At 39.2% G+C, this 14,707-nt stretch overlaps 1 protein-coding gene across 2 annotated transcripts in view; it reads right to left on the bottom strand.

The window, feature by feature from the left end:
- The window catches only part of LOC140457976 (host cell factor 1-like), a 75,791-nt gene that overhangs the window by 27,365 nt on the left and 33,719 nt on the right, over positions 1-14,707 (bottom strand). For both annotated transcript variants that reach the window (XM_072551870.1, XM_072551871.1), the window contains exons 10-15: positions 14,318-14,542; positions 12,609-12,716; positions 9,607-9,826; positions 3,085-3,221; positions 2,111-2,261; positions 344-567 (exon numbers count right to left, since the gene is read on the bottom strand). In XM_072551870.1, coding sequence (XP_072407971.1) covers positions 344-567; positions 2,111-2,261; positions 3,085-3,221; positions 9,607-9,826; positions 12,609-12,716; positions 14,318-14,542 — 1,065 coding nt within the window. The remainder of the gene's footprint in view (positions 1-343; positions 568-2,110; positions 2,262-3,084; positions 3,222-9,606; positions 9,827-12,608; positions 12,717-14,317; positions 14,543-14,707) is intronic.

Below are 14,707 nucleotides of genomic sequence, written 5' to 3'. Positions count from 1 at the left end.
CAGGGCAATCAAAAACCTGAGTTTTAGACAAGATCTTAATGGTGGACCAGGGTGGAGAATAGGGTGGAAAGGAAATTGCAGAGTGGAAATGCCAAAGCATAGCACCAAATGCTGATGTACAGCTATCAAAGGAGGAATAAAAGATGATAAAGGCTTTGGTCCAAAGACCAGAGTGACAAGAATGGAAATTATGGCAGGGATATGCATGTGTTATATATGAGCTGGAGAAGATTACAGAGATGCAAAGCAGGGTGGTGATAACCCAATGCAAATACAAGAATAGGATTGAGAGTACACTGCATGTCATTTAATTAGTAGAAGACAAACACAGAGAAACACTCACCTCGGTGCTGACTACAGAAGAAGTTGAGACAATTCCTGGCGTAACTTGCAATGTTGTTGGTGCTACAGCCAAAGGATCAATAGTTGTGCTAATTGCTTGAGTTGCCAGCGTTGTTATTCTAGCCAGAGCCGTGACAGGGGTAGTGAAGTTTGATGATGCAAGACCAGTTACTCCAGCATGAATTGTAGTTGCTGCAGCCGTCACAGTACCTAATGTAGTAACACCTACATAGTAATAGTTGACAACAATTAGCTTTCAAGAACCAATAAAAGCTGGTTAAGAAACCTTGAAGCTATACAGAACTTATTTTGATCCAAATGACATGATTCAGTTGCAATAGCCCATATACCAAATCCAAAATGACATAAATAGAAACTAAACAATTTCCTCCTTCACATTGTGCAGGTGGAGTATAGGTTCACCAACATTAAATATTCATACAATGCAGAAAAACAACAATAATTTGCACTAAAATAGATTACCATTGCTGGCAGAACACTGCCCTTTACCAGACGTCAATTGTTGCAAAGCCATGCAGTTTATTTTTCTGTGTGTGAATGCGTCCGTGTGCACGCGTGTTTTGGTGGGTTTGGGAAAGATATACAAAAATTAAGTCAGCTGAGTACAGTTCACTTAATGACAGAGCAAGTAATTTTCCCTGTCCTGTCACCGAGAGGTCTGCATCTGGTTTGCATCGGAGTCCAACCCCATTGAGCTCTGGACAATCAGGTGATCAAAAGCATATGGAAGAGCCCAGTGAAGGATTTTACAAATTTTCCACCTACCCGTTCCAACTCCAGCCATTGTTTAAGCTCAGTGAAGTTCAGTGCTGCTGAGAGTATGAAACTGGAAGTATTCCAGAAAACCAAAAGGCATGTTGGGAGGTTGGGTAATACATGAGCTACCTTATTGTTTCAAGACATCTCTTTGAAAGCAAATTTCAAACACTTTTGAATAACTCTAAAAGGGGATTTAAAGTATCAGGTTGAGTTCCACTTATTGAATCTTTCATATGCTTTGAAAGCATCTATAAACACATTTTGCAAAAGAGGTATTATCCAACAACAATTCAAGATTCAATGTTGGGTCGCAACTATGCTTGATAAACTGTTTACTGATCAAGACAAAAATCTATTAAGTTGGAAAAAGCTTAGAATTTTAATGAAACTGGCGAAACACAACTAAGTAATACGATTGTAAAAGTCTGTTTCACCACAATTCGAGTTCCAGCTCTCATGTGCACTTCAAACCTTATACAGCTCTAGGAACCTTTGTCATGTCACACATGATCACTAGCACAAATTAAAGCTTGGACTGAAACCGTCAGCATTTATGACTCATGAAACCTGGATGGCTGGAGAGAAAACATGTAGAATTCATAATTCAAATGGTAACTGCTGACTGGGATAAGAAGAGGGCTTATTGGCATGTGTAGTTTCCAGACAAATGCATAAAAGGCATGTTCATTTACAGTAGTACATCCTAGTCTTCACACATCAGTGCAACCCGATTGTTGTAACAAGTTGATTAAAACAGGAATTGCAACCAAAATCAGGATAATGATCTAACAAGGTATGTATTCCATCTTTTCCTTAAAACTCAGATCAATATTATATCGGTTGGTTTAGGATGCTGTGACAGAATTAAGTTTTCAATCAGATCCCATTATTATTTTTAGGCATAAGAGTTTTCTAAAATAAGTATAGTTGACAATAAACTATAATTCATCTCAACCGTACAAGAGTAACTACAAATTATAAGTAATACCTGTTGTTCCTTTTACTAGCAAAGTTGAGACTGTTGGCTTGCTTGAAGATACGGTGACTGGAGTAACTAACCTGACTCCACTAACTGTGACAGGAGTACCACCAACTGTACGCAGGATGGTACCAGGTGTTCCAGGAGTCTTCAGAACCACCTAGAAAAGTGACAAAATTGCAATTCCGGTCATCCTTCAACAGGAAGAATGTTGTTAAGTTTGAGGCAGAAAAGATTTACAAGGATGTTGCCAGGACTGGAAGGCTTGAATTATAGGGAAAGGTTGAATTGGCTGGGATTTTTTTCCCTGGAATGTTGGAGGCTGAGGGGTGATCTTATAGAGATTTATAAAACCATGAGGAGCATGTAATAGTATCTAGTATCCATAGTCACACAGTAACTCTAACTTTGTATATTTCTGTCTCTCTAGGTCACTGATCACAGCCCAATTTTCTCTACCTTTTAAAATACTTTGAACTATTAACTCACAGGTCTGTGCTAAGATGGTGAAACCTCAATAAAAATGTATGCATAAACAAACCCAAATTTAAAAATGGAACAAAAAACTATGTCCTCTCCACTTCCTAGCACACACTATACAGAAATATAAATCAAACCTAAAGCTAAATGTCACCACTCTAGAACCCAAGTTTTCAAATAATAAGAGCACAGATATCTTTGTTGCACAGATAAACGATATGGTTGAATTCGGTGTCTATCATGAATCTACCCGGTGCCTATCCATTCAGTTCACTTTTTATATGTTCATTTGTTAGAACAAATTTCAATCATTCCCAGCAAGTATATGCAAAATAGAAGCATGCAATGGAATTAACACAAGGATACTTTCAGATTGCGGGACCTGAAAGAGATAGGGCTGCAAAATAGTAATGGAGGAGGAAGAGGAAGGAGAGGACAGATTATGCATTATTTTACTAAAATTATGTTAACATTGCTTCAGGGTTGAAACAAGCAATAGCTACCTGTGTGACCCCAGGCTGCCCTGTAGTAAATTTTGGCACAGCTGTAATGATCTTTGCTGGAGCTCCAGTTCCTGATGTGACTACTTTTGTTGTAATGATTGTTATTGGAGATTTTATACCAGGGGATGCAGATACACCTGGGGAAAAATATATAGATTATTGTTTAGTATTTGTAAATAGCGTTTAAACATTCACTTTTTTACATGCAACATTTAAAATTTGAATTCACAGTATTCTTCCCTTTAGAACTTTGGCTGGTCAAATAAAAGAGAAAAAGGTAGCTAGTAAGATTTTGGTCTCAACCATACACAACATCATTCAGTGTCTGGCTCTAATCTAACAAGAATAAAAGATCCAAGTTATAGCTGAAAGAAAAACATGTCAACAACAAATTAACATGAATACTGCCTGAGATATCAGGTGTAACTATGCTATTGTCAAATCTTGCTCTGCAATTTTTAAGACCATTTAGTTTGGTTTGAAGGAAATTTGCACACAATTTAGGCCAGTTTTAGACAAAAACATTACCATTTAGAAAATCAAGAGTAGCAGATAGATGGGAACACTACCATCTACTAATAGCATTTCCTCTAACCTTCTGTCTGCTGCACAGAATGCAAATGGCAGTGCAGAGAACATCAGAACAACTGCATGCACACAACCATGCAGCTTAAAAGGAACATTGCCTGCAAGTTCTCCTCCAAGCAACATGCTCTCTAACATTATTTTTTTGCCGAACAGGCTGAGGTCTGTGCATGACAGCAGTTTATGTGTACCAGCATGTGGTCAGCCTACATGGCCTTCGAGGTAATTGCGCCTCTTTTCCCACCATCCTGACTTGGAAATATAACCTCCGCTCCTTCAGTACTGTTGTATCAAAATTCCTGAACTCCTTCCCTTAACAGCACTCTGGGTGTATCCACACCAAATAAGTTGCAGTTCAAGGAGGCAGCTCACCACCATCTCCTCAAAAGAAACTAGGAAGGGAAACAAATGCTGGCCCAGGCAGCAACGAGCACATCTTATGAATGAAAAAATAACAAGAAGCTTTTTTAAAAAACTATTTTTGGCTCTTCAAAAACATCGATTGAAAACATCTGCTGTTCATTTACATAGTACTCCACAAGCATGTGACCAGTTCAAGTGAGTTCCTTACATTTAAACAAATAGATCTACAACCAAAAATTTACAATGAGAATGTTAAGACAGTCACCTGATATTGGCACAAGTTAAATCTCTGGAGTTTGATATTCATTTCCTTTGAGATTATCTTTGACTTATACCTAACCAAAGTATACTCAACTTTGCATCCAAAATGCTGTTGTCCCATATAGCAGCTGGAATGATATGCTCTGCAGAATAATTTTGGTGGACGGGAGCAACAGAAGCAAAAAGCTGGTAAAGTAAGTTATCTTGCCAGGTAACAGCAGCTCACTCATTAGGAGGAAAACTAAAATAGCAGTATGCCATTTAGCTACTCAGACCTGTTGTGTTATCATGGTTGATCCACACAACTCCATTCACCTGGCGGGGTTCCATTTATAACTCTTTAAATATTCAAACTGGATTAGGGCAATGAATGACTTGGCAAGATATAATACCTCAAACACATTAATTTTTGAATCAGGCCTTTGAGTGCCTGAACATTTTGTATGTGTCTTATAGAAAAAACATTACCATCAAGCACAAATGTATTGGGTCCAGCAATACCCTCATGATTGGGCAGGAAAGGGATTTATCAAGAAAATTCATGTAAGCCCATTTCAGAAAACCTAACCTTTTCTGCCCTTAATAAAAACTGCTCAATCCAATATTAGGGTGATTAAAGTCACCAATGACCATTGCTCTACAGTTTGTGTACCTCTCAGGAAGTTATTTACATATTTTCAACTATTTTGCAGCTGTTATGATCCCAGTTGATGGTGCAACTGGACAACTCAGATCCCAGAACAAAACTTCGCCCGAGAGATTTTTTTGAAAAAACTTTGTTAATACGATGGTCAATCAATGAAACATAATCACATGAGGCTGCACTTTCTTTAACAACAGAAGTTTATTACATAAAGGACAAAAAACAAAATAAAAACACTAAGATATTGGAAAAAGTTCTGAAATATCTTAAAATTCACAAAATAAAGGGTTCAACCCATTTCCCAACTCATTTATAACAATTCAAATTTTGCTGCCTTTGCAGATCATTATATCCAAGCTCCCTCAGTTTTCCTGTATCTACTTTTTGCAGACCACATGACTTTGAATACAGGGAGCAATACAGCACAGGCCCTTCGGCGCACAATGTTGTGCCAAGCATTTATCTTAATTTAAGATCAACCTCATCGACACACCCCTCAAATTACTGCCATCCATGTACTTGTCCAGCTGTCACATAAATATCCCTAATGTCTCTGACTCTACTACCATCACTGATAGGTGTCTGGAATGCACTATTACTCTGCACAAAGATCCTTCCTCTGACATCTCCCCAATACCTTCCTCCAATCACCTTAAAATTATGACCCCTGTGATAACCATTTCTGCCCTGGGGGAAATCTCTGGCTATCTATACCTGTCTTTATCTTGTATACCTCTATCAAGCCACCTCTCTTTCTTCCTTCTCTCTAGTGTGAAAAGCCCTAGCTCACTCAACCTTTCTTCATAAGACAAGCCCTCCAATTCAGGCAGCATCCTGGTAGCATCTTTGAATCCGCCCTCAGCCTTCTCTCTTGTCCTTTCCAAGTATTTGTAAGCTTATCCCTAATAATGATTACCTATGGACAAGGTCAGGCTAACCAGCCTGTAGGAGAACACGAGGACTACCTGAAGTTTCCTGTCTGCTGCCTCCCTCCTTTCTTAATTAGGGGTCTTACATTAGCCACCCCCAACTCCTCTGGGACCCTCCCTGACTCCAGTGATTTCTGAAAGATCACCACTAATGCCTCCATAATCTCATCAGTCATCTCCTTCAAAACTCTGGGGTGTCGTCCACCTGGTCCAGGTGATTCATCCATTTTCAGATGTTTCAGCTTTCTTAGCACCTCCTCCTTAGCGATGATCATTACACTCATCTCTACCGCCAACTATCTCAAGGTTCTGGTATGTTGCTGGTGTCTTCCAACATCAAAACTGATGCAAAAAGCTATTAAGTACTCTCATTACCACTCCTTGAGAGTTCTGAAGGAGATGGCTGAAGAGATTATGGAGGCATTAATGGTGATCTTTCAGAAATCACTGGAGTCAGGGAGAGTGTCAGAGGAGTGGAAGGTGACTAATGTAACAGCCCTAGTTGAGAGAGGAAGGTAGAAGACAGGAAACTACAGGCTGATTAGTGTGACCTTGGTCATTGGTAAGATTTTGGAGTTCATTATTAGGCATGACATTGCAAAGTATTTGCAAGTGCATGATAAAATAGGGCTGAGTCAGCACAGATTTGTCAAGGGGAGGTCATGCCTGACAAACTGTTAGGATTCTTTAAGTAGATAACAAGCAAGTTAGACAAAGTAGAGCCAGTAGATGTAATGTATTTGGATTACCAGAAGGCCTTTGATCAGGTGCCACACAGGAGGCTGTTAAATAAGGTAAGAGCCCATGGTGTTAGGGGCAAGGTACTGGCATGGATTGCGAATTCGCTGACTGGCAAAAGGCAAAACGTAGGGGTAAAAGGATCTTTTTCAGGATGGCATGACGAGACAGGGTAAACACCTCCCATGCCAGTTTTAACCAGCAACACAGACATGATTTACTCTGTGCAGTAATCTGTGAAAGTTTGAAAGGCCAAGAACTATTCCCAAGAGTCACTATTTAAAGTAAAAAAAAACTTTATTTTTTGAAGCCTAACAGAGAATAATTAATTAATTAATTAATTACAACTAGCAAGTTTTGAGAAGATTTGTAGCTCAGGTTGAGGTTCTGGATGTAGGTTTGCACGCTGAGCTGGAAGTTTCACTTTCAGACGTTTTGTCACCATACTGGGTAACATCTTCAGTGAACCTCTGGACGAAGTACTGATCTCTCACTAGTATCCTTACATACAGATAAGGAAGGACACCACATCGACTGGGGATAACACATCCATCCTAGGACAAGCTAAACACAGACACACACAAGAATTCCTAGAAGCATGGCATTCCGACTGGAACTCTATCAATAAACACATTGACTTGGACCCCATTTACCACCCGAGAAAAAGAACCGGAAATGACATCACTACAGGAAATGACATCATCGACCCAAGGAAACCCAAACATATAAACAGAAAGCAGGAAACAGCAGCAGTACTTCGTCCGGAGGCTCACTGAAGACGTTACCTAGTATGGTAACGAAACGTCTGAAAATGAACCTTCCAGCTCAGCCAGCAAACCTACATCCATTATTTACAACTGCTTTCTCTAACCTATCTTTTACCTTCCCCATCTACAATAAAAAAGTCCAATAAAACGCCCGATTCAGATTTATCAAAAAAATTCAAATTTCAAAACCAGACAACTGTCGATTCTTCTCTTTGTATCGTCCTCTGTCTTCTCTTCTTCTTCTTAGGAATTATGTTTCACAGATTGTTCATAGCTGAAGGTACTTTTGAGAGCGCTATTTCTCTGGCAGTCTATACATGCCAGTGGCTTGGTAGTTCTTCTCCAACTGTTCAATTTTCCCCGGTCTTATACCCCAAAGCATCGGATTGTTCCATTGGTCTTAATATTATCAAAATATCAGATTCAACCTTGATTGGACATTAGTACCTTGGGGTATAATTTAAACTGATTGGCCGAATTTAAATTTGTCTTTTTTTGTCTCGTAGCAACCCAGGTACTGCCAGCTGCTGGACCAAAGGTTACATTGTAAATTTTCCAGTACTCTTTGTTCTTCCAAGACCTGCAACTCTCTTAAAAGGTACAGTACACCCACATCTTCATAACAATGGCAACTGATGACCTTCCACAGGGGGTCAGTATTTGGATCACAACTATTCTTGTCATACATTACTAGAGACAGAGATAGATAGGTTTTTGATTAGTAAGAGGAACAAGGGATACGGGAGGAAGGCAGGAGAATGGGGATGAGAAACTTATTGAATGGCAAAACAGACTTGATGGACTAAGTGGCATAATTCTGCTCCTATATCTTGCAGTCTTCTGGCCTTTCCAATACCACTCCAGAGGCTTTCAGTCACTTTTTAAAAGTTCATCCTGAGACAGTAGTGGTGAGCTGCCTTCTTGATTTGGCGTTGGTACATTCACAATAGACAGTCAGTGAGCGAGTATCACTTTACAAGCAACATTTGTTTCAGGGCATTGTTTCACAAGGACTCTGACATGTAGTATGCCATTACTTGGAAATGTGAACTCTAAAAATAATATAAATTACATACCTATCATCACACAAATATACCAAGTAGCATAAAAGCTTTGTTATTGTTCAACTCCAACTCAATGAGTGCAAATTATATTTAAAATATCCAAAAACATGTGCTGGTAATGGGACGGATAAAACAAAATAATGTCCCTTTTGATGGGTGAACAGTAAAAACCGAAGTATGCAGTTCCTTTACTCGCTGAGCTGGAAGTTTCAGTTTCAGACGTTTCGTCACCATACTAGGTAACATCGTCAGTGAGCCTCCGGATGAAGCACTAGTGGTATGGCCTGCTTTTTGTGTGTGTTTAGGTTTTCTTGGGTTGACGATGTCATTTTCTGTGGTGACATCATTTTCTGTGATGTCATTTCCTCTTCGTTTTCTCAAGAGATGGTAAATGGGATCTGAGTCCATGTGTTTGTTGATAGAGGAACTCCATCAACAAACACTTTGACTTGAATCCTAGTTACCACCGCCAGTGAAAAAGAACAGGAAATGACATCACCAACCCAAGGAATCCTAAACACACAAATAAATCACCACCAGTGCTTCAGCCGGAGGCTCACTGATGATGTTAACTAGTATGGTGACGAAACATCTGAAACCAAACCTTCCAGCTCAGTGAGCAAACCAACATTCAGAACCTCAACCTGGGCTAGAAATCTTCTCAAAACTCGCTAGTTCCTTTACCTAGTTCATCTAACTCCTTTCACAAAATACACAAGGTTTATAAAAGACAAATATTGCCAAACTCAGCAAGGATTCCACTTTCATGTGATGTAGTTTTGCAAGTTTCATGTTTGAGATGGTGAGATCAATGGTATAACACAATGAGCTGAACAGCCTCCTTCATTGCCATGACTCCAAGACTCCAAACCAAAATGCTTCCGCCATAGAATCATTACAATTAACTTCTGGCAAACTTAAAATTGTGAAAAATAATTTTCATTTTTACGCTGACTTTTAATATCGTCTTTTAATATGAAATCTTGACAAGTAGATAGGAAGTAGCTAGTTTAAGAATCACTGCTAATTGAACCTTTTATGTATCTGAAAATGAATGCATGCAGAACTGGTTTTAAAAAATGTCTTTAAATAAAAGAAAATTTCAACTGATGAAAAATAGACAAATGTTAAATGAGATTTAAATTGGAAATCTAGAAATTTCCACTGTGTACCTGTAACATTGGGTTGAGCCATCAGTGCTGAAACAGGGATGGTTTTTATGATGGTGGTTGCTCCAGGTTTACTGCTGGCTGGTGAGACACTGCTAAGACCCAGGATCGTTTGCTTCGTACCTATTCCACCAGCTTGTGACGTTGTGATTATTGTTGCTGGCTTACCATCTGCTGCTGTTACAAGCCTCACTATAGTCCCTGGAGGAAAAGGACCCTTTGCCTTTGGATTTAAACCAAAATTGAAATATGCATCAAAATGGAAACAATAAAAGCTATGAAAGATGCAGGCTTGAAAAAATTATTTCATTATTTTCTAACACTTAGACAGGCACATTTAATGAAATATAACATTAACAATATGGTTCTTACAATAAGAACACAAGTTAATTTAGAAACAGAGATGATCCACAATGAATTTGTAGTATTAATTTGTGCCTGTGCTAATAAGGAAACATGCAATATTCCCATGCATATCTATTAAGTAAACAAACATTGGTAGGCAGGCAACAGGACAGAGCACTCAGAAACAGTGTGACACAGAATAAAATTATTATATCATTGAACCTACACATGTACATAAATTTTATCAACACACCTCCCTTGTACCAAATTTATTCTTACTGGATTCATTGTTCTACAAGCTATTCCAGTTTGACATGATGTTTTCCCATATATTTTACATCAGTATTTGTGCTGTATTTCCTGATTCTACATGCACAGATGAAGGAATCTAACTATTTGTGAAAGGGGGGCAGAACAATAATCTAATTGCTATTGATCCTACATAAAAGTGATCACCAGCTAAGTGAGCCTCAACAAAATGCTTTGAAACAGATTCACAAGTTAATCTCAATTGTTACAGAATTGTTTATGTTGGAAAATGCCACAGTGCTAAAACAATTAAAAGGCTGGGTGCAAGATTGGGATTCATTGCTTAGCTAAAGCATGATTCCCTCCCACTTTGTATTTCATGTAATCATTGCAATTGAATACAAGTATTCTCTGGATTTGATACTTTCACAGTAATTAGTAAGTACTGAAGATTTATTTAATAATTATGGTACGATAAATTAAAAAGATGGGATTAAGATTTGTAAGGAGAAAAACTTATGTAACCTAAAAATGTGCTGTACTCAAAAACTGCCATTATGAGGCTTGTGCTACAGCATGAAAAACACTGCAATCAGAATTAAACTGCAGTCTTTAAACCTCACCGCACATAATACTTTGCCCAGTGCTGTAAGTAATGCTTTTAGTTCCCTAGTGATTGGAGACAGCATCAGCCAGAGAGACAGCTCTATCAGTATGCTACAAATAGAGGAACCTCAATTGTCTGAATACCAATTATCCAAACATTTGATTATCTGAAGGAGATCTCGAGGTCCCAATAGAAATAAAGATGTGTTAAAGATGTGTTTCTGCATGTCTTTTGTTTACAGTGATTAAACAGGCACCGTCTCCAAATGACTGCCCATCCTCTCTCTCTCCCCATACTTTCCCTGGATTTCTACAAGGGGTGTACCCTAAACTCTCCCTTCGCCAGATAATCTCTCTAACATTGACCTGTACAGGGCAAAAGTGGAACCTGTCAAAACGTTGCAGTAAAAAGTTGTGCATGTGTGTGTGGGCACACGTGTTAGTTGGAGACTTACCCCACAAAAGGCAGCAGCAGCAATCTTGTTGGTGTACACTTCGGGGCAGCCAGAGAGGAGGCAGGGGGTGTTTGACGGGGGTGGGTGGTTTTTGGACAGGGTTTGGGGTGGGTGGGGTGAGGTGTTGAACAGGCTTTAGGGCGGGTGGGAGGCTGGCAGTGTTGGACGGGTTTGGGGGGCAGGCGGTATTGGACGGGGTTGTGGGGGGGTCGGGAGGACAGTGTTGGGGGCGGGGGCTCGTGCGCAGTGTGCTGCAGCAGTCTCCTGAATGGGGAGCAGACCTTTAAAACTCCGAGTCCCAGAGGAAAGGCATTTAATCGATTAACCGAATAATCGATTATCCAAACAAAATAGCACCCGCCCATTTCATTCAGATAACAGAGGTTCCCCTGCATTTAAAACAAGTTTACGATATGCCCAACTGTACCTCAACACAAATTCACCAGAGTAACCCAGGAATCAAATCTTCACCTTGCTGTCGTATACATTGATAGAAAGTAGCACAAGATCCTTTCGAGTAACCCACTTAAGCGTACGCAACTAGTAATGCACAAGTTCAGCCTAATTATGGTTCAAGTGTCCCAATCACACTTTAGAATGCTTGGCCTGAACTATATTTGAACTCGATTACACACATAGCACAGGTATTGCTGCTTCAACCTCAAATGCTTGTTACAGTGCTCTTCTATCAAACAGTGCTTAATCTTGGGATAATAAAGGAAAATAGAACTAAATTAAACTGCCCCAATGTGCAAAATATTTACTAAAGTATGGTGTGGCACAGAAAGATCTGTGTACAGACCATACCACCTGATCTTGCAAATGTAAGGAACAGTCCAGTCCATGAGGAATAATATAATAGAAAAGGCAAAGAACAACTGAAAGCTACTAAAAGAATATATATGTATGAAAAATAAATTGCTAATGGTGCTACTTTTATAGTGAAGATGGTAAGCAGCTTGGAAAGACTCCAGAGACTTGCTTCGGAGGCACCAACATACACCAATACTGTGATGTTTGAAATAACAAAATGAAATGGGAACCACTGATAAACTAATAAGTAATGTCAGGTGTGATCAGAAATATGTGATAATAGGATGTTACGTGTGTAGGCAGAATTACGCAGGGTATGCAACATTTTTTAAGTTACAGATACATAAACTTTGTATAAAATATAAAAAACAGATTATATTGGAAGTCACTGTAGGCAGTTTCACAGATAAACAAGCTCTTGGCATTCTTCCTTCTGCTATTTGCAGAGCTATTAGAACTGCTAAATGTACAGATAATTTATTTACTATTAAGCCAGAGTCATTTCTAGGTCACAATGACAAAATGTAACACACATACCTGGATGAACTGTGCCAAAGACCCAGCAGTGGCCTGGCCTGTGATTGGAGCACCAGTTTGTACAGGAGCTGTCTGAACAAGAGTCATCATTTTCCCTAGATTGGAGATCTAAACAGAACAAATTCCAGCTCAACGCACATAGCCACAAAGTCCATAAAATCTTTAAGACAGACAATAAACCATAATGCTCAACAGAATTAGATTTTAAAAATTAAAAGGAATTAAGGAAAGGACAATGAGCTTTTTAAAATGAGAGAGCAAAGAAAGAAAGAATATGAAAGAAATTCCCAAGAAGTAGGACCAAGAAAGTCATAATATACATATCATGCTAAATAATCTATAACAGATAAGAAAATTCTCAAATTTGTGTTTTGATACAGACATGATTTTTGTGGAAACAAAGTAAGTTCACTAGACCAAGACTAAATTACGAAAAGAAAGTTAGACGTGCAAGTTTAAAACAAAAATCACTATGTTCACACATTAGTTTATATACCAGTTAAAATATTCATTTTTATGCAATGCAGCAAAGCAAGGAGGCAATTGTTCGAAAAGTTGACTATGCTCGAGCCAAGTAGTTAGCAACCTTAAACATACAAAACAAATTATTGTTGTTAGAGAATGGTTCTTACCTCAGGTGAAAATAACATATCTTAATACTAGGCAAAATCAGGATGGATGAAAGCATAACTGCCCAATTACAAATATTCTCTCAAAGTTTCATCATACAATGCATCAGTTAACAAGATGACGGAGGCCTAGTCCTATGGCCTCTGCTTTTGCCATTCTAACAAACTCAATTCGAATTGAATAACCTACACAGTTTAAAAAAAACTAAGAACTGTGGATGCTGGAAATCAAAAAGTGGAAAAACTCAACAGATCAGACAGCATTTGCGCCAAGAGTTCACATTTCAAGCCCAGCAACTTCAGAACTTTGCGTTCAGAACAGGGTTATATCTGCTTTCTCTCCACAGATGCTGCCAGACAGGCCGAGTTTTTTCCCAGCAATTTCTGATTTTAAACCTCAAAGCCATTCCTTCCATGAATTTTCACTCCTCTTCACGTAGTGTTGCTCTGAGGGCATAGCTGACATCAAGTCATTGTGGGAAATATCAGGGGGCACACCACTTTGTTGCAAGGCATTTTAGGAGCCCAGTTTGGTTAATTAGCAAAACTGAACAAGAAATGCTGGTGCAAAAGCACAGCCAAAACTGACGGCTCATATGCCTCCGGCTTACGAAGAATCAGAAATATTATGCTGGATGCAGGGACATTCCAGCCTCCGTTTGTCTGGGCTGTGGGCAAGTTCTGGATTCCCAAAGGGGAGTTAGTTTTCTCAAAAGTACACAGACAAATCCTTTTCTCCAATTCTGTTTTGGGTATCTGGCACTAACTCCCATTCCACCAGCTCTGTTACCAACGTACCACTGCACTGTGCAGGGAGCTTCCTTTTCGCAGGTCACGCATTTTCAGGTCTTCAAGGCTATCTTTTTCAAAATTGCCATTCAGGTGTGAAACTGTCATTATGGAGTAGCTGCTCATATATAGAAACCATGTGATCCACATTTCCATTGCTCTCATTGCTGTCAATTTACTACCCAAGTGCTAAATTGAGAATTCACCCTTCAATGTCAAATGCACTTCATTAAACTATTAGCATAAATCTGATACTGCACAGCCATCAAATAATTCTTAAGTACTAATTACCAAGGAGCCTCCGCCGCCAACTTGAATTGGGCTTTTGACAAGTGTGAACGTTTTCGTGACACCACCCACGACAGTGGTAACAACTTGAGTTTGCTGAGCCACGGTCAATGCACCCGATTTATGTACGGTGATAATAGGCCGGGTCGAAGCTGGGCCTAGAGAGCCAGTCGATGTTGCCACTTGTGCAGCTGCTGTCTTCAGCATTGTTGTGGCCGGGGTGTTCACCTGCATAATATAAAGGCACTTTCACACAACTATTGTAAAATAATGGTGCATTTTTAGATTTCCTTTCTCACAAAACTGCTTATGGTGATCACTTACAAAGTGATTATAACTAGTCCTGCAAGATTCTTTCACCCACATTAAAAGAAAAACTGACTATGCTTGTCT

This window comes from Chiloscyllium punctatum, chromosome 32, assembly GCF_047496795.1.
Source record: "Chiloscyllium punctatum isolate Juve2018m chromosome 32, sChiPun1.3, whole genome shotgun sequence".
In the NCBI taxonomy this organism is placed as follows: Eukaryota; Metazoa; Chordata; class Chondrichthyes; order Orectolobiformes; family Hemiscylliidae; genus Chiloscyllium; species Chiloscyllium punctatum.
The sequence above is the reverse complement of the archived record's forward strand: the minus strand, read 5'-3'. Positions and strand labels throughout refer to the sequence as shown.